The sequence below is a fragment of the Eubalaena glacialis genome, chromosome 16, assembly GCF_028564815.1.
Source record: "Eubalaena glacialis isolate mEubGla1 chromosome 16, mEubGla1.1.hap2.+ XY, whole genome shotgun sequence".
Classification (NCBI taxonomy): Eukaryota; Metazoa; Chordata; class Mammalia; order Artiodactyla; family Balaenidae; genus Eubalaena; species Eubalaena glacialis.
In genome coordinates this window covers 12,130,971-12,150,990 of record NC_083731.1, presented here as the reverse complement: position 1 = coordinate 12,150,990, position 20,020 = coordinate 12,130,971, and the positions used below count along the sequence as shown (strand labels likewise).

Sequence of the window (20,020 nt, the reverse complement as noted above, 5' to 3'; positions counted from 1 at the left end):
GAAAATCCAGAAATAGGCCTAGACACATATGAGACTTTGGTATATGATATAACATCATACGCGAGTGGGGAAAATACTACTTTATACAATAGTGTTAGGAAACTGATCCCTACATGGAGAAAAATAAAATCCCTACTTCAAACTGTATACCAGACAGATAAAAGATCTAAATGTAAAAGGCAAAATTATAAAGCCAATAAAAGAAAAAAAATTTAATATATTTTTAACCTTAGAAAACAAGTAGGTTCCTTAAACAGGACCCCAAAAGCAGAAATCAGAAGGTAAAAATTGATGGATTTAACTACATTAATATTAAGGATTTTTTTCAACGAGACACCTTGAAGTTAAAAGAAGTATAACAGAGAAAATACTTGTGGTATCTAAAACTAATACAGAGTAACTTCAATATACTTATCAAACACTAAAACACAGGAAAGCCAATGGAAAACTAAAAAAATATGAACAAAATTCAACAGAGTAAGAAATCCCAAGGGCTAAGAATACATGAATAGACACTCAAACCTACTATTAATAGAAATGCAAATAAGCATAAGAAAATACTATATTGCACTTATGGGATTAGGAAAAATTAAAAATTGTATATCAATGTCGGCAAGGAAGTAGACAATCGAGGCCCAACATCACTAGCCATGAGGGGAATGCAAACCAAAACCACAATGAGATACCACTTCACACCCCCTAGGGTGGCCATAATCAAAAATGCAATGAGGATGTGGAGGAATTAGAACCCTCACTCACTGCCAGTGGGAATGCAAAATGATGCAGGTGCTTTGGAAAACAGCCTGGCAGTTCCTCAAAAGGTTAAACACAGGGTTACCATGTGACCCAACAATTCCACTCCTAGGCATATACCCAAGAGAAATGAAAACATGTCTACACAAGAACTTGTACACTAATGTTCATGGCAACATTATTCATAATAGCCAAAAAGTGGAACAGCCCAAATATTCATCAACTGACGAATGGGTAAATAAAATGTAATATAGCCATACAATGGAATATTATTCAGCAATAAAAAGGAATGAAGTACAGACACATGCTACAACGTGGATGAACTTTTTGAAAACATTACGCTAAGTGAAACGGGCCAGTCACAAAGGCCACATATTGTACGATTCTGTTTACATGACATTCCAGAACAGGCAAACCTATACCGAGACAGAAAGCAGATAAGTGTTTGCCTGGGGCTCGGGAAGCTGGGAGGAAATGGGGAGTGACCAGTAACAGGCACGGGGTTTCCGCATCAGATGATGAAGATGTTCTAAAGTTCACTATGATGATGGCTACAACTCCAAGAATAGACTAGAAACTACTCAACAGTGCATTTTAAGTGGATGAATTGAATGGCATGTGAATTATATCTCAATAAAGCTTTTCTTTTTTAAAAAAGGGAGAAAATAGAACCAGCAAAAAACTCCCACTGCTAGTGTGAGTGTAAGCGGGTGAAGCTATCCTGAACAACATGGTAGTGTAGGGGTGGGAACCGGCATATTTGGGGGGGCCTGCCCCAAGCCCCATCAGTTGTATTAATAAGTGTCCTACTCCAGAGTGCTGCACAAGTAAGTCATACGAAAAGATATTCAAAATCCTAAGTCATTACGGAAAATGCAAATTCAAACCCTAATGGGATACCATCACACACCTGCTAAAATGGCTAACCTCGAAAAACTGACAATACCAAGTGTTGACGGGAATGTAAACTGACACAGACACTGGAGAATTAACCAGCAGTCCTGCGTCTAGGTGTTTACCCTGGGGAAATGAAAACTTAAGTTCATACAAAAACTGCACATGAATGTTAATAACAACATTATTCATCACCGCCAAAATATGGAGACAAACCAAGTGCCCTTCAATAGTCAATATAGTATATAATATACAATAGTACTATATATATATACACAATACATATTATATATCGTATATATATACAATAGTATATATAGTAGGTATATATTCCTACAACGATACACCATTTGACAGTAGGAAGGAACAAACATTTGAAACATGCATGGATCCCAAACACGTTATGCTAACTGAAAGAAGCCAGTAACAAAAGGTGTGTGATTCCATTTATATGACATTCTAGAAAAGGTAAAACTACAGGGACAGAAAACAGATCAGTGGTTGCCAGGGATTGACGCTGTGTGGGGAGAGATGGTCAGGAGTTCTTTGAGATGTTGGGATTGTTCTGTATCCTGCGTGTGCTGGTGGTTTTAAGAATCTACATATGCATTAAAGTGTGTAGAACTGTAAGAATTATACACCCCAGAAAGTTAATTTTACTGTGTGCAAATTTTAAATAATTATGTGGTAGGAAAAAATAAACTCATACATAGTACATAAACAACGTTTTATCTACTCAAGACATACATATTCGAAGACATATCAAAACGTGTCCTACAAAAGAGAAGGGTGGTAGGAATGAAGGATGAAATAATAAAAAATAATAAAACTGACCAAAACAGAAGAATCTTACATAGATCGATGATGATGGTGCCACAAACTGAAAAATATGAAAAGACAGCTCAACTCTCCCTTATCTGATGTCCATAAATGGCAAAGGGGAAAAGAAACACAATAAGAAAATGACACTTGACTTAACGGAACAGGCCACTTTATTGGCTGGGCAGTCGGTTCAAAGCCCAGAGGGGCTGTAGGAAGCAGAGCTCTGCTTTAGCACCAAGAATAACACACCAGGCTTAAAACAACAACAAAAACTGAAGACACGCACAGGAAAAAAAAAAAAAAAAAAAAAAGCCAGGTATCAACATCTCGCTTGCTTTTTTTTTTTTTTTTTTCATTAATGCTACTCTAATGACCAAGGCCAAAAATGAAAAACAGATTGTTACTTCTGACCTCGGTCATCCATCAGTTTTCAAGAAAACAATGCCAACTGCTAGCCATAAGGGCCTCCAGGTATACAGCTCCACTCCCAATGTCAAGTAACGTCCTGGGGAATATTAACTCTGTAGTAAGTGCAGTGTTCAGGGAGAATCACACTTCCCGTCAAGACACCCTGCCGTGAGGGAATGTTCCCTCTCACTGTGCTGAACTGCATCCCTAGGAAAGCAGACCGGTGTTGCTTCCTACTGCTTAACTCAAGGAAGCCGAGTTTAGGATGAGCACTAGACAGAAAGCGTCATGGTCAATAACTAGATGAACAATCCTCACTGGTATGTTCGGAGGACTCCTCACAGCCTTTGTTCTGTCTTACAACCGAACAAAGGTACCCCGGAGAAGCACCTTTTGGATCCACTATCCCCAGAATGCTGCCTGGGGTTTCCTGTGAGCCTGGCACACAAGGCCGCACAGCTCTGAGCAAAACAAGATCACTGACCAAGTTTGGACACATGCTACTCACAGTGTTCGCAACGCTCACACCTGCTCTGGCCACAAATATTGCGTGGGTGTAACCAAGGTCTCTGAGACTGTTGTCTTAAATACTCTTTGGGCTATTCCAAGGACCCCCAAGGCCAGCCCTGGGAACATCGTTCCTTCTATATTCTGGGACCAAAGACCACCATCCGTTCCACAGGGCAGCGCTTTCTCAAGCAGCACTCTGAGCGTCTGGGCTGGTGATTCTTTGTCGCAGGGCTGTCCCGTGCACCGCAGGACGTGTAGTAGCATCCCTGGTCCCCACCTACTGGGTGCCAGCAGCACCCCAGCCCCGCCCCGTAGTGACAACTGAAAATGTCTCCAGACACGGCCACCTGTACCTTCAGTGCAGGAGGGTACACGTGGGGCAGTCAGCAAGAGGCACAGAGAGGTACCGGTACTACGTTTATGTGGCTTGGCCCCAAAGTCACGTGCTCCTGTCACAACCCCAGATCTGCCTTCTCCGTATGGCACAGCCCGCCTTTCTCCTCTGCCCTCTACACTGGGCATCTTGACGCCAGTTCAGTTAAGCTGCAATCACCGTTCCACGTGCACGACACCATTAGTACCTGATTGCCTTCATCTCAAGGAGAATGTGCCAGGCTCTATCTTCGGGAATAGGAAAGAAGTGAATGAGACAGGACCTGTGTGCTTTTGGAAGAAGCCTTGAGGCAAAGGAGAGTCCACACACACCAGGCACATATCTCAACTCAACTGCTTCCCAAGACCAATAACCCATCTATATTCCTCACCGTGTCTAAAACCAGAGGTCAATACAAGAGCAGGATTTGCCATGGGGCGGTCAGGAGGGAGGTGAGTGAAGATAAATTCAGACAATGTGCCCTAACAGATATGTTCATTATCATGTGGCTACACTAGTACTTCTTCTCTGAGCGATAACGAGATCATGAAATTATAATACAATATGGGCAAGGGAAAGAGTATAGTTTTGTCTGGTTTTTTTTGGATATAAAGCATAAGAGGCTGATTATATTCTATTGCCCAAGCTAGGATGTTTCTGAAAGTAAAGAGTCAGCTATTAATAGCCATGCTGGGGCAAGAAGTGAACACAGGGGGTGGATGGTAACCTCCTGAGGAGCCTCATTCACAAAGACACCAGCCATTTATATAAATATTTTTTCACTTCTTTCCCTAAGCGTAAAATGGTTGGGATTTCTGTTTCATCAGGAACTACTACTTTCCCTTTGGGGAAGGAAGGAAAAGGGGAAAAAAAGCAAATCAGAAGTCCAAAGAACATAACTTTAAAAAATTACCCCAAAGTGTGTCTAATGTACATAACACACACCGTGGCAGAATCATCTGTACTTACATACAACACTAAAACACATAAAAGGACTTTCCTGTATTCGTTTTCTGGTGAATCCAATTGGTAAAACTACCCTAAAAGTTTTTAGGAACTGAAGAAAAACTTACTCTTAAGTCAAGGATCTGAACCCACCATTAGACAACTACTCACTCAATGGACATGTTTCCTTAATAGCGAAACTACAACAAAAATGACTAGGACAAGTAAAGGTTTGATAAACACAGTTTTGTTTTGTTTTTTTGCCTTGTACCTGATTTGCTTTGGTGAAACTGGCCTGATGTTTGAGAGTATTAAATAATTTATTATAAAAGAAAATGATAACCCTAATTTTTAGTATGCTAATAATGTTTTTACAACTCATAAATTTTGAGTTATTTGGCAAAATAACTTTTCCCTTAATTTAAAAAAAATTCTTAAATTAGCACTTACTAAAAATCCCCCAACATGCCAGGCACTTTACCTATCTGATCTCAATCTTTATAGCAATCCTGTAAGATAAGTACATTGATCTGCATTTCTTCCTTGAGGAAGTCAGCAGCTTGAGAAACATCCAGACAGTTAAGCAACTGTACTAGGATCCAAAACTAAAATCCTGGCTTATAACTCTAAGTGAATCTCAAAGTAGAGATTCTAAAAGGCAGGCAATCTCCCCAAGACAAAAAAAAACTTAAGAGCTGTGTTGCTGAATGGACTGAGTAGCTCCTGTGAATGCTGCTTAAAAAGAAATCAGGCTCAGACGCCTCCACAGCACCTCTCTGTTCACTGTTACAATCTTACCATGTCTTCACTGCCTAACTTAAAAATAAAACCAAAAAAGTCTCTCTCTCTCCTGCGCACCACCCCACCCTCTACGGTTTCATTGTGACCTTGTAGATGGTATTTTTGCGATAAAAAGCTCCAGTGGTGTAATGGTTGGGATACGAAGACTTCTGGTTAATATTCTAGCTGGTTTAATTTCCCCAAAATTAAACAAACTACAGCAAATGAAGTTCTTCTATGGCATGGATAATCTTCAAGACCTTTCCGGCCCTCAGATTCATCAATACAAGCGTAAGTTTTCACTGTTGCACTATTCCCCCCTCCTCCCTAAATTGTCGTGTTGTTTTTGTTTTTACTATTTCGGGAAGAAACATGCTACACAGCAACTCTGTAATTCGATTATAGCTACACAGTCAAAACTCACTCCACTCTCCTGATCTTCAGTAACATTCAGTATATTTAGACCACTTGGCTATTGTTTTCAATTTCTCCTTCTGGAGTACAGGATTGAAACGAAAACGTAATTATGAGACCTTCTAATGCAAATCCAGCAAAGGAGAAACCAGCTTCTGCTCATTTCCTCTTTACCCAGTCTTGTTGGGTAAAAGTCCCTTAACACAAGGTGAGAAATCCTGAGGCCCTCTCCCCCATCACCACTTAAAGAACTAAAACGACCAGCTCTGAAAGCTATGGGGAGTTTTAGAAGGGCAGTAAAAACCACACAAAGCACAGTAATTTTCAACTTTGTGTCAAAGACCCATTCATCTTACACGTCAATTTAATTTGTATCTTACTTGACAGTTTGGACCATACTGATTAAACTTCATAATGCTACCAAGGTGATGGGAAAACAGCCTCTGGCTCATGACTGAGGGTCTTCCTCTGGGCCAAGGCATCTCGCGCAACTCTCTCACACCAAGAACGGGCAGAACTACGGGTCTGGACTCTTGTCCTGCTCAACTTACGGTAGTTACCAGTACTGTTTAACGAGAGCAGTCCATATGTTTTCATCAAATTTGACAGAAAGGCTTAAGAAATTAAGGGCAGCTTTTCATGATGGTGATATCATTCCTGGCATTCCTGAGGCAGTTACATTTTCTGAAGGACAACCTGCCTGGTAAAATACATAAAGCACTATAGACAAAATTATCACAGCTCTTCATCCCACCTGAGGACAGTCAGTGGAGAAAGTCACCCCAGCGGTCACTCCACCTCCCTCGCGCAGAGAAAGTGGCCTTGGGAAGGACCGTCTAGCTCAGCACCAAGCCCGTCTGCTCTGCTGTGCAGCGCACAATTAGACGGCAGTTCCCAGCCCCTCCTGGTTAGGTGCGGCCGCGTGGCCGAGCCTGGCCGGGGGTTGTGAGCAGAAACAAGGGGCCCTGTGTCCTGGCCTGGGTATATGAGAACGCCCCTCAGGGGCCTCCGTTTTCGCCCCCATGCTGACTGAAGGCAGCCGAGCACACCCACGTGTGGAGGAAGGAAGGAACAGCCGCAAGACAGAAGGAACCTAGGTTCCTGAGTAACTGCCTGGAGGAAAACCACCCATGGATCAGGGCTATGAGTGAGCAAGAAATAAACTTCTATCATATTGAGCCATTAAAAACCTAGGGTGTTTATTCCAGCAACTGACATTAGGTTAGCTAAATAAATTCACTGGCCAACTATAGAACAAGGTTAGAATGACTTGGAGTTAGCAACTCAGGGAAGACAGGACATACCAGATGGAATCTCTAGATACGTACACTCAAGGTGACACGACGTTTGGCCACAATAAAGCAATCACCTCGCCATGCAGTAAAAAATTCTGCTGAGGAGCCCAGGCTGAAGGAGGCACCTGCGAACCACTGATCCTTAACTTCCGCGGTAGTCAGATATTAGCCGGTATACGTCAGCAAGAATTTGTGAGGATCTTCCACACTTCCTTTGCCGAAACTACCATAATTCATATTAAAATCCAACATACCACATGAAACCTAACTCTGAATTTACTATGCAACTATTCTGATGTCATTTCACAAAGGATAACTGATACAGTAGACAGAGTTCAAGTTGAGTCTCTTCAGCTGTTGAGTTTTTCCTCAGCAGAAGTTTAACATAAAGAAGACCTCTGCTTTCCCGTATGGAAGTCACAGGTGCTCTCCTCTTGGATCATGAATATGACAAAGCTTACTGTGCTCCCCTTTTTGCCTGGTCAAGACCCAAGCTGGATGTTCCCCCCCACAGTAACACTCATGGCTACCGTGGGCTACCCTCCCTCCTCCTTGCTTCCACCTCAGTGGACACGTCCTCCACTGCAAGGTAATGTCAGAGACAAATGTGAATAAACCCAATCGATTAAGGAAGGAAATTAACACTCCCTAAGTACCCACTACATGCCAGGTACTTGCACATACTCAATTCCATTTAATCTTTGCAACAACGAGGTGTATACCATAATCTTCCATTTTACAAATGAGGAAGTAAAGAAGTTTAAAAAAACTCAAAGTCCAGGACAACTGACTCCGAAACTTATTCTTCCCCTTTCAAAATGCTGCATTTGCCCTCTGACATACTGCCATTCTTTAGGCAATGAAAAAAACATAGAATTACCATCCAATTTTTATTTCCTTTAAATATTCATTTTAGTGAATCAACAGTTCTCAAATGTTCCATCCTCCCACTTACACCTTATTATTACATTTCCACAAAATCAAAGCCTGCACCAGCCCTCTGACACCAGAACACGTGGAGGGCTACGACATGGAGAATTGAGAGGATGGACCCAGGGCAGGAGGAGGCCTAGTCTTACATTATCCAGGCGTATTGCTGCCTCCCTTAGGAAAAAGTTCTTTCTACCTGTGAAGCTTTCGTTTACACAAAGAATTGTTTCAGAAAATTTTTCACCAATTCTTAAGATTTCCAAAACCCCATTTGAAAGATATGACATTTCTAAGTGCAGTAAAACAGGCATATGTCAAGGAACTTGAAACACAAGGGACAATCTTAAACTTTTCTAGCGGTAGAGCACGATGACTACAACAGGCTTCCACGCAGGATGGGGAAACCATCTTTAATACAATTCTTTCCCACTTGAAGAACTGCGTGAAGATCAAGGACAGTCTGTGGTGTTGTACTATAACTACTACTCTATTTAAGTAATTATTTACTAACTGAGAATTCTTCAAAGTCAAATGTAGATAAACCAGCTCACTAATCAACATTCTCAATTCTCAGCAGTTTAAAAAAAACAAAACAGCACTAAATTAAAACACATTTGATAACTGAAAATATCAAAAGACTAATATTCTTAGGTTGGCCTGAGTTTTTATCACAAACCATACTAAAATTAGTTGACGAGTAGTTGTCGTTATAATAGCTTAAGAAATGCACTTCTGATGACAAAGTCTCACTCAGAAATACTTTCTTGTTTGAAAGGGATTTTCAACATCAAACCCTTTTTACCAAAAATACATTCTGTCAGTGACATTTAAGATGATAGAACCATCAGAGACAGGTTGTTTTGACTGCAAAGGTCGGAACACTTCTCCTTCCTCTGAAAACCTGCTGTGCTATTTATCGAAGTCCTTCCCGTCCGAGGCTCGCGTCTCAGTCAGGTGCTGCACGATGGAAAATCGCGTCTGCATCTTTAAGCCTTACCTTCAGATAGGATCCATAATATTTGGTTACGTAGGGACTGTCACACTGACTCAGCACTGTGATCTCCTGCTGAATGTCCTCTATCTCATCTTCAGCCTCTTCCAGATCAATGATTTTTATGGCGACCACTTTCTGAGTCCGATTGTCAATGCCCTTGAACACCTCGCCAAAAGAGCCCTTCCCGATTTTCTCCAGTTTGGTAAAAAGCTCTTCTGGATCTGCTTTCAGGTTCTGTAGGAGAGAAGGAAAAGAAGGGAAACTTCAGTAACTCACAGGGCTATGACTGCATCGTCCTTGTATTGATAACATACATACCATGGTCTTTCAAGGACCGATACGTTTTCCTCACTTAAGGATCAGGCTGTGGTGACCACAGGCCTTCACATTCAGGACACAAAGATTTCTATATCTCACCTGCGTGTGCACATTAGACTATGAAACACAGCAAGTGTGCAAACAAAAACAATGACCCAGCTAGATTATAAAAACTGGGGAAGGCTCCAGCTTTTGTATAATTAAAGTAAATAAATACCAGAACACTTAGACATGCGGACTTATTGAAAAAATCACTCTTGTCTAAGCAAAAATTCTACTTTTCTCCCCATGCTCCCCCCTCAATTCTCTTAATTTAGGTAGGTATATATTAAAACACAGGTTAACTAGCATCCTCATATAACAGGGGGGAAAAAATGTATGCCCTCACTTAACTGTTTCAGAAGAGGCCGTGTCCAACAAATACAGTCTCACGCATCTTCGCTTACAGCTACTGCCTTGGCCTAAGTATTTTAACCAGATCCAGGAAACAATAAGGAACCTGTTTTCTTTTGTCAGGTGAACATCATACCCTTGAAAATGGCTTCTAAAAGCTCTTAACCACCAACGTGATTAGCTGAAAAACACACACAGCCTACACTTCCTAAGCTTTAGCTGTAAGGACTCCAACACCCATCCCAACAGCTCCCTGACCAGAGAGAAGTTCTCGATGGGCAGCACCTGTCGGCCCCAGGCGGGCGTGAGGGGTGACGCTGACATTTAGCGAGGAGAGCTAGGCACGCTGCACATCTCACTACGCGGAGCGGCTCAGCCTGCAGCCCCATCGGGCAGCAGAGGCCCGGGAGCCACCCACCCTACAGACACACCTTCCCTGTGAAATAGCGGGAAGGAGGAGGAGGAGGGTGGAAGGAGGAAGGACACCAAACACAGAAGAGGGACCCACAGAACGTAAGGGGTCACAGACACAGAACCACGGCAATCTGGGTGGCACTGGGTTAACCAAGCCTTGCGGGCGAACCGGGTGCCCCGCTAACCTGCCGACCCGGGTGAACCCACAGAGCGGCCAGTGGTGCTTCCGAGGAGAACTGACACCCACCAGCCCCCTTCCCACGTGAACAATGGGCCCCAGTGACACAGACGCGAACGGACACCACAGAGGCCCCGCGTGAGATGGCACAGTGAACAACATGAAAACTCACAGGTCTCACCCATAAACGTGAGAAAAGTGAGAAATGGGGTGACCAGGAAAGGGGGACACGAGAGGCCGTGTCCGTTTCCAGCAGCTACAGGCTCTCCCGTTCTCATGCCCTTTCCCTTCTGTCCTCCCCTCCAAGGTGAGGAAGGCTGGTCCTCCTTCTCAAGGCCAATCCCAGAAGCTTCAAACCCACCCTGCCCTCCCCCAGGACGCGGCTTCATCCCCGACCCCCTTCTCCACGCGCCCCTCCTGCCTGTCTCTGCCCTGGGCAACACGCTGGGGTGTCTCCCATTGAAAACCCACCACCACCTTGCTGCAGGTCGCCCTCCCCGCTCACTCCTCCCCAACGTCCCCCCCACGTTCCCCACCGTCACAGTCTGGCTCCTGCTCTGGCATCGGATCCTCCAGGAGGTCGGCCCCCCGTAGCCTGCCAGCCCCTCAGCATCTACGACGCTACTCCCCACTCGTCCTCTTCCGGTCTCCCTGGTTCCAGAAGAGTCTTCAGGCGCAGACCCGCCCGGTCTGGCCACCATCAAGGGCAGCCACCCCGAGGCTCCAGACTTGGCCTCCTGACTTTCTCTCCTCCTTCTCCCCGGGGTTTGGGACCCTGTTCCCCAAACCTGGCTAGTGAAGAATCACCCGGGACACTTAGAGGTCCCAAAACACTCACCTGGTCATAAAGGGTGGGGGGAGGAGAGGGTCGTGTAATCCATATTTTCAAAAGACCCCCACTGAACAGGCACCTTTGAAAACAAACTTCTAAATTATAGGGTATGTGGTAACTTCCAAACTGCTGGTGCAGTCCTTTTGAGCTTTAACTCCCAGGATCCACTGCTTACTGATACCTCCTTGGCCTGGACGCGGCAAGCTCTGCCTGTACGCACCGAATCTGTCATCTCTGCCTCGGAACTGGCCATCCTCCACGCACACAGCCTCCCTCACCACGCTGCACGCCACGCTGAGGGCATTCGGGAACCACATTTTACTCTCCTCTCCACCTGTGTGCCTGGGCACACCACGGATGGTCCCCAGGTGTCCCCTGAGCAGTAAGAAAACCACAGCCTCACACCGACCCAAAGAACACGCTGACTCAGGGAGACAGAGCGCCTGGGTTGGGGGAACTGGTTGGAAGGGTAAGGAAGAGGCGGTCAGAGCCACCTGAACTCCCATTAGCAGTGATTCTCAACTCTCAGGCGCATCAGAATCACCTGGAGGGCTTATCAGACCCGCCTCCCCGCCCCCCGCCCCCGGAGGCCTGCGGCAGTGCATCTGGGGGGAGCCAAGTATCAGCGCCCAGGTGATGCAGGTGCTGCTGGCCTGGGGACCACGCTTTGAGAACTACTGCTTAGCAGACCCGTGGGGAGAAGCAAGGCAGCCCTGACTAGATGATGTGCCACTGAAATGAGGCTTGTTTTAGGTCAGCTGACCTGACACCCCTGCACTGACTGCCCCACCCCCATACTGAGAAAAACAGTGGTGTTCCTTTTTGGGAGTTAATTAAAACAAAGCCAACAAGAATGTATCCAAACCCCTACCATGTCAGAGATGAGAGTGTGGGAGATTGTTACAAAAATAATGGCCAATGAATCCCGGCTGAATCCACACCCCTTCAGCACTCCTCCAACAAGAAAGGAATAGTCTTCTGTCCCCATCCCTTGAATGTGGGCTGGTCTTGTCACATGTTTTAACCCACAGAAGGTGGTGACTTCTGAGCTGAGGCCTCAAAGGGCTGGGGAGGCTGGGAGTGAGCGTGCGGTGGGAGGTCCATCGCAGCCACTGCACGGATCCCCGCTGAGGCCCAGGACGTGCACGAGGCCAGCCTAGGTCACCCAGCCTGAACCCCAGTACAGCAGAGCAGCCTCAAGAGAGCGCCCAGCCAAAATCCCGTCAATCCACAGAATCTGTCTTAAACCATCAAGTTCTGGTTGGTGTGTTACTGTACCCCAGCAGAGAACTGGTACAAAAGTGGATGCTAGAAGCAGGGTGCTGCCCCGGCACAGGCCGTGACGGCACAGCCGGACAGCAGGACTGCTGGGACCATCTACTCACTGCTTCTCTCTGAACACGATCATCTACCTCAGCTACCTCGTTCCCGTCTCTCCATGGGCTGTGGGGTGTCTCTTTTCAATTCACGGCTCTCTGAATCAACTGAAGCCACCCCCAAGGAGCTGCAATGCGGCAGCAAGTCCACATGCAGCCCTGACCTGGGGCGGGCGGGCGCAGACTTGAAGGCCACTGCCGTACCCGGAGGGGAGGGCGGGACGAGAGGAGAGGAGCGTATCCCGCAGCTCGGAGGGACAGAAATCCTTGGGACCAGAAGGCCAACCCGGAGACTGTTACAGTAATGGCTTCAGTAAATAACCCATCCCCAAGCCCAGGCCCCTATTCAACTTTGCCTGCTGCTCCCCTTGAATCTGGTCTGGCCTTGGGATAGATGCTATGCTATTTACGAGGTTAAGCCTGAGGCCCTGCAGCTTTCACCTCCATCAACACCTAAGGAGGCCGGAGCCAGCTGCTGGAGAGGAACTGTGGAGAAGAACCCAGGCCCTAGCCACCCAGCGGGCCAACTGCAGACACGGAGAGGGACGCCCAGCGTCCTAGCTGACCCTAGGCCAGCAGCTCTCCTGCCGACCACGGGCAGTGAATGAGTCCAAGCGAGACCTGAGGGAAAACTCCAGGTCAACCCAAGGGTTCATGAGAAATACTAAATCGTTACTGTTTTAGGCACAAAATTCTGGGGGGAATTTGTCACCCAACAGATAACAGAATTCAACAGAGATCGCCGATCACTGCCAGACAGAAGTGTCCATTCCTGAGGGCAGGGTACAGACAGATGTTCTATACTCGGGAGAGGAGTGTTTCGTTTCAATAAATTGCCCAATTTTCCTTTTGCCGGGTCTAAAACAGCTTAGAAGACAGCTGTTTTCACTATACTGCTTTGACCATCCTCCCCAAAGCCCTTTCCCCGGCATCCACACCTGTGACGTTAGCGCGGTTTTTCTGTCTCGCATCTGCTCAAGTGTAGTGTGGCATTCCATGCTCTTGGCCACTGTGTTACCAGCTATAAACCGGAATAAAACCCGCCCCTGGCAAGAAGGGCGCCATCTGCCAAGATGGTGATGGCAGGCCCCAAGCAAGCAGGGTCCTCGCCCTTTGGCAATTCTTGCATAAGTTCATCACCATGCACTGCAACCCCGTGCAGTGCGGTAAGGAAATCAATGCCAGAGATGACCTAGTCCGCAAAGGAACGTCAAGATTCTGCTGCCAGAATCTGTTCTCCGAGGAAAGAAGATCTCCTTGGTAGGAAAGGTGCCATCCTACCAACCATCCTGAGAATTCTCTTTTCAGAAAGCTTTAAGCTGAACCAAGCACTGGTCATCGTCCAAGATTAGAAAGGCCTGCCGGCCCCTCACCCCACCCATCCATCCCACGTGCCTGAAAGGCAACCGGCTCCCGGGCAGGAGTCAGCACGCAGAGGCTCAGCCTCCTCTGGGCAGGGGAAGGCCAGGACCCTCCCCCACCACTCCCTTCTCCTAGGGCAATAAGCTGGGGGACCAGAAGGGTGGGGTTGGATGCTACCTGCACATCCCACTCCTCAGGTCTGGAACCAGTCGCTAAAGAACATCACTTAGATGCCCAGCGCAACCTTCTCATTCCCGCACTGAGCCAGGAGATCACGCTCTAAGGCAGAGGGGGAGGTGTGAGTCTCATGAATACGCTCACTAACCTGTGTGACCCCACGAGCTACTCAACATCTAGGTCTGTGTTTCCTCTCCCGAGGGAAGGGCTGGAGAGAGAAAGAAATAACAGCAACAGAAGCATCTCTCCAGATTAACTGCCACTAAGAGTGGGGATCTGGCACCCACCAACTGCGGGATGTGTCCCGGGCACTGTCTATAAAAGAAGGCACTCAAATACTGATGTCTCTTCTCTACTCATGTCTCTTCCATATCCCTCAAAACCTTTCCCACCTATGTCAAGAAACAGCCCAACTTCCCATTTGGGGGAGCCTTGAGGTTAAGTGAAAATTTTCAGGAAATGACACGTATGACACTTAGTTTTCCTACTTCTTGTGGCTTTATTTTGTCTTTTTCATCACCCTTTTCATCATGACAACTCCAGGCCATCTGTCTCTTTAAACTTTAGTCAGCTAAATTCTGAGCCTTTCTATACACTCATACCTCCTCTTGTTTATTTTTAATTTCAAGATTGAGAAAAACCAGGGCATTTGTTACACTTAATCATCCTAAGGTCAGGGTCCTTGAAACTGACCAAAATATGGAGAAGATGCATTTCCCTCAGTTCAGGGGGCCCAGGCACAGGTCTGGGCTCTGAAAATGCTCCCAAGCCCCCTCCCCATCAAGCCCAGGAAAGCCTTCACTGGCTCAGGATCGTGGGAAGACCTGAAGGGCCAAGGGAACGTGCCCAGGGGACCTGGAATCACCAGTTCCACAGACCTTTCTCACTAACTGTGATATGGAAGTTTCGGGGCAACAGGCTACCCCGAAGCCTGGGATCTCCCAGAAACAGGAAATGAACAGGCATGAGCACAGCAGAAGCAGCTGTCACAGTGCCACGCAGCACAGGGAAGGGGCCCCAAACCTCCAGGATTCCGATTCCTCTGAGAAGCGGAAATCCAAGGGTGTGATGGCTGCTCCCCCCAACTCCACCCCCCTCCCGAGAGATGGTCCAGAGCTGCCCAGCTGGAGCTCAGGCTTCTACAATACTTCAGCCTATTTCATAATCCTTTGAAAGAATTCATTAAAATACTTCCATGATGACTTAAGTATTTTATATTTTTAAACCTGAACAGCTATTACTGTGTTCTTTTGATCACTTCTGGCAAGGAAAAATGCACCTGGCATCACTAATCGACTTTCAAAGGTCCTCAGCTTCAGACGTACCGCTCGTACAGTTGCACACACGACACCGCTCTGGGCTGAAGCCAAGCTCCAGGAAAAGAAAAAGGAACTGTCTAGGTTTGCCGTGTTCTAATACTTGTGCCTCATCACATCAGCATCCCCGAAGCAACAGACAAGAGGGCACCGGGGTTCAGCCGGGTCTGGACCAGGTGTGGCCCCTCCCCTCTTCTGAACTTGGCAAGCATCCCCAGCGAAGCACAGAACTCTCCTCCTGAACTCGGAGCTGAACTCGGCCTCAGAGCCCCGCCCTCCCCACCTGCCCGGGCAGCCGCCGGCACACAGGCGGGCGCTATGGGCCGGCAGCTTACCGCAGACTTGTCCTTCCGCATCGGCCCGACTCTCCCACCCAGCCTTTCCCCGTGGTCCCGCCGTTAACAGTGTTACTACTGTCTTCCATTCCCAAAGCTGGAAACGCCTGCACCGCAGTAGCTTTCTTGCCCCTACCTCCCAACTGTCTCTGCATGCGGCCCCCGCCACCGGCCTGACCCCGCCCCGCCGGCCCTCCCTCACCCACCCGCCGCGGCCACGGCTACGCCTCCAGCTGCCCCGACCCCAGACGCCCCTGCACACCCTGTGGGCAGAAAGCGGCTTCCTCGAAGCGCGTGGTTTCCCTGCACTGCCTAAAGCAGCCGGGACAACACGCCGTCTAGAGACTGAAGTCACACTCGCTGGCCGCGAAGCTGAACCGCAAAAGCCCCTTCCCATCTCCGCTTCCTGCTGCCCACCCCGCTTACCCTCCCCTCACCCAACTTCCTAACACTGTCTCCGAGCACGCAGGGTTACGTACCGTAATGACTCCACGCGCAGAGAATTCTCCAAGCGACAGAATTAGAGGCGTGGAGAACAGACGCGTGGTTGTAGGGCGGGGCGGGGGCGACGAGTGAGGGGCAACACGGGGAGGTTCCACGTGGCCGCGAACAGCTCTGCGTCCCGACTGCGGTAATTCTACTCGAACTTCTTCTGCCCCAAAGAGGCCACTATTATTCACTGTTATAGGTGAAAAGTTCCCATTTCCTGTTTCATACCCTCTCAACCCTAATGACTCCCTTGAGCAAAGGGAGCGGGGCTCCAGGGCTCCTCTTTGCCACAGCGTGATCTTTACGCCACTGGTTGAAACTGTATTAACATTTTACAGATGATTCCCCCCCCCCGAGATTATGATTACCACTTAAGAATGTATCTTACAATCTTGCCAACCTAACCCAGCAAAGAGGCGAGCAGCATGGGTGCCTGCAGTCAACACCCAGGCCCCCTTAAAAAGCAAACACTGTAATCCAAACCAAACACCCAGGGGGCTTCCCTGGTGGCGCAGCGGTTAGGAACCCGCCTGCCAATGCAGGGGACACGGGTTCGAGCCCTGGTCCGGGACGAGCCCACATGCCGCGGAGCAACTAAGCCCGTGCGCCACAACTACTGAGACTGCGCTCTACAGCCCGCGAGCCACAACTACTGAGCCCGCACACCACAACTACTGAAGCCCACGAGCCACAACTACTGAGCCTGCACTCTAGAGCCCGCGAGACACAACTACTGAAGCCCGCGCGCCTAGAGCCTGTGCTCCGCAATGAAGAGAAGCCACCGCGATGAGAAGCCCACGCACTGCAACGAAGAGAAGCCCCCGCTCGCCGCAACTAGAGAAAGCCTGCGCACAGCAACAAAGACCCAACGCAGCCAAAAATAAATACAAATTTTAAAAAAAATTTTAAAAAACAAAAACCCAGCCAAAGTTCAGAGCGTTACGTGGAGGAAATGAGGAAAATGCAACCACAGCCTAAACAAATTATGAGACCCAGTGTGCACCAGATGCTCTGCTCTGATTCTGCAGAGTATCATTTGGGGCAGCAGCTATACAAGCCCTGGAGAGAAAAGACACTAGAAACCGCACCCCCCCCCCCACAACAATAAGCTACCAAACAGAGAGATTCAATGCTGTCCTTCTGAACACTTAAATTATCTGACAAAAATTCGGGTCTCTAGGCAACCATAAGCACCTGGAGTCCAAACAACACAAGTTCAGATCTCAGTTCTACCAAATTACCAGCGAGTCACTGAACCACCCAGCCTGTTTCCGTACCTGTAAAACGGGGTAACACTACTTACTTCTTAGGATGTTGAAAGGATAAAATCAGAACATAAAGAAAGCTCCTCGTATGGTATCTGCTAAACAGTAAGTCTTTAGTAAATAAAAACCACTTTTGTTGTTGCAGTTTTTTTGTGTGTGTGTACTTAATACTGAGCTATTCTTTCTGAAAATACTTGGTCAAGGTTGAATAGAAGCCTCTCATTTGAACTAGAACGAGAAGTAAAACCCAGATCATGGACTCACAAACCAGCACACCCTCCATGGCACTATCTTAAAATCAGCTAAAATAACGAGGCCTTTTCTCCCTCAGGAAGGGAACAAGGAGAATTCTAGGAGGCCTGAGTGAGCATCCTCAGAAAGAGAGAAGGAAACATCTGCAAAACTCCTAAGGTACAGAGGCCACCTGTGGTGCAGGTTAAAGAAACCACTGGCCAGGGAGGCCCAAGGGCCCTGTGGCCTGGGTGGGATTCTAACACAAGGCTCCAGAGAGGGCACTGAGCCACAGGGATGCAATGACCCCCACCCTGCCCAAGTATGAGGCTCTCAGGGCTAAGAAATGATGCTAGGAGCCATAAATAAAAAGAAGATTGCACCTGTGAGAACCTTCCAAGTGTTCTATAAACCTCCCTTTTTAACTTTTCTATAACGGTGACTACTAGATCCCTTAAAACAGAGAAGGAATGAAGGCTCTACTCCATGGGCAGCCTCAGGAGAAGGGACTCAAGCTAGATGAGCACAAGGGATTTTAAATAGAATAGGAAAAGCAGGCCCAAGCCCAGGGAGAATTACAGCAAAGAAGGCAGGAGGTGAAAAGCACAGGCCTGGGGCACACAGCACACCCCACCAGCGAGTCAAGAGGACCACATGCTTCCTGTACAGAAACACATACTTTTAGTTTGTGAAAGAAGAATCCTGTTAACTGTTTCTGAGCAGAAACTTGAGCCTAAGAGATCACCTTGCAAAACAACCTGCAGAAGATTCGAATGCACAAGGCAGCTAGCTGCATGCTGACACCCATAAACGAGCTAGATTGGCAAAATCCTGGCCTCCCCCAGGTCACAACTTAGGTGCAGTTGGAAGCCGTGAAACTCTTTGGTCTTGGACATGGCCTGGGTGGAATGAAGCCATGAGAAAGATGACCACCATTTCTGAATGCCCTCCTGAAGGAGGTGTCATCCCCACCTTACGGTGGTTATGGGATTTGTCCAAGGACACAGCGCACGTGACAGACCCTGAAATGGAACTCAGGGCCATCTGATTCCAAAGGGCGAGCATGTTGACAACTGCCTCCCAAGTTCTGACAGAAAAACACAATAGAAAGAGCACAAAATTAAGACACACAAGACCTGGGTTTTTCCCCTGCTGTAACGCTTTGCTGCATGACCTTGGGCAAGGTCTTAACTTCTCAGTAAAACCGAACAAGGATGCCTGAAGTGTTTATCTACCTCACAGGTTTGTCAGAGGATCAAATCAGCCCAAGTAAGAGGGGAAAGCGAGGTGCACTGCAAACCCTTTCCCAGAGCGCAGATGGCGGCTGTGTTACCTTGCAGGGCGTGCGCTGACTCTCAGAAAGCACATCCAAGGCCAAGCGAGGTCACCTTTAAAACAGCACTCGGCTTTGAAGACATTTTTAGAAATCACTAAAACACTGGCCGAAACAGTTACTGAGAACGAACCATGTGTAACACAACGCAACACGGTCCTGACGAGATTAAAAACTACTGTCATTTTAGAGTATGGCTTAACTTTATATTCCTATTTTTTTAATACAAATTATTCTTCCCATAAATATCTTTAAGCTAATTAGACGCAAATAAAATGCCCTGAAAACCTGTCTCATCGGTTTAATCTAACCATTACTTTTCAAGAGGCATTCTGTACTCAAACTAAAATTGGGCAATCTGTCTAATCAAGCCTATTAACCTGTAAAGGGTTTTCTCTCATTCTAACAAGTTTAAAGCTCACTCTTTATCAGGGTCTTTCCCACACCTCCTCCACCTGAAAATCAAGCTGCCCTTTTTATAAAATACATACAGGAATACACAAACACACACACATACACACACACACACATGGCCAATGCAAAGTTTATAAACAAACAAAAAAAGACCCCCAACAAGCCAAATACCCTTTTATGGGGATTTGCCCAGAAATCCTATAACCAGCAATCTCTGCACCATCTAAAACCCATTCAACTCCAGAAGCAGCGCACAAAGAAACTTGGGGGCCCCCCGGGCGCCCCCCTGGCCTGCGAAGCCCCTCGCACACTACTGCCATCGGGGATCTGTCAGGGTCACCCATTAGCGGGCCCCCCAGATGGCCGGTGACTCCCCCCAGCAGGCACAGCCGGACACAAACAGAACGGGGGAACTTGGAGCTCCTCCTCGCTCTGACTTGGTAAGCAGGTCTCGGATCAGGACCTTCTC

General features: G+C 47.3%; 1 protein-coding gene across 2 annotated transcripts in view; it reads right to left on the bottom strand.

Moving 5' to 3' along the window:
• The window catches only part of STK24 (serine/threonine kinase 24), a 103,727-nt gene that overhangs the window by 50,179 nt on the left and 33,528 nt on the right, over positions 1 to 20,020 (bottom strand). The window contains exon 2 of one of the 2 annotated variants that reach the window (XM_061171271.1): positions 9,122 to 9,352. In XM_061171271.1, the coding sequence (XP_061027254.1) occupies positions 9,122 to 9,352 (231 nt within the window). Of the gene's footprint in view, positions 1 to 9,121; positions 9,353 to 20,020 lie in introns of those variants that run through there. The other variant, XM_061171272.1, reaches the window with a different exon arrangement.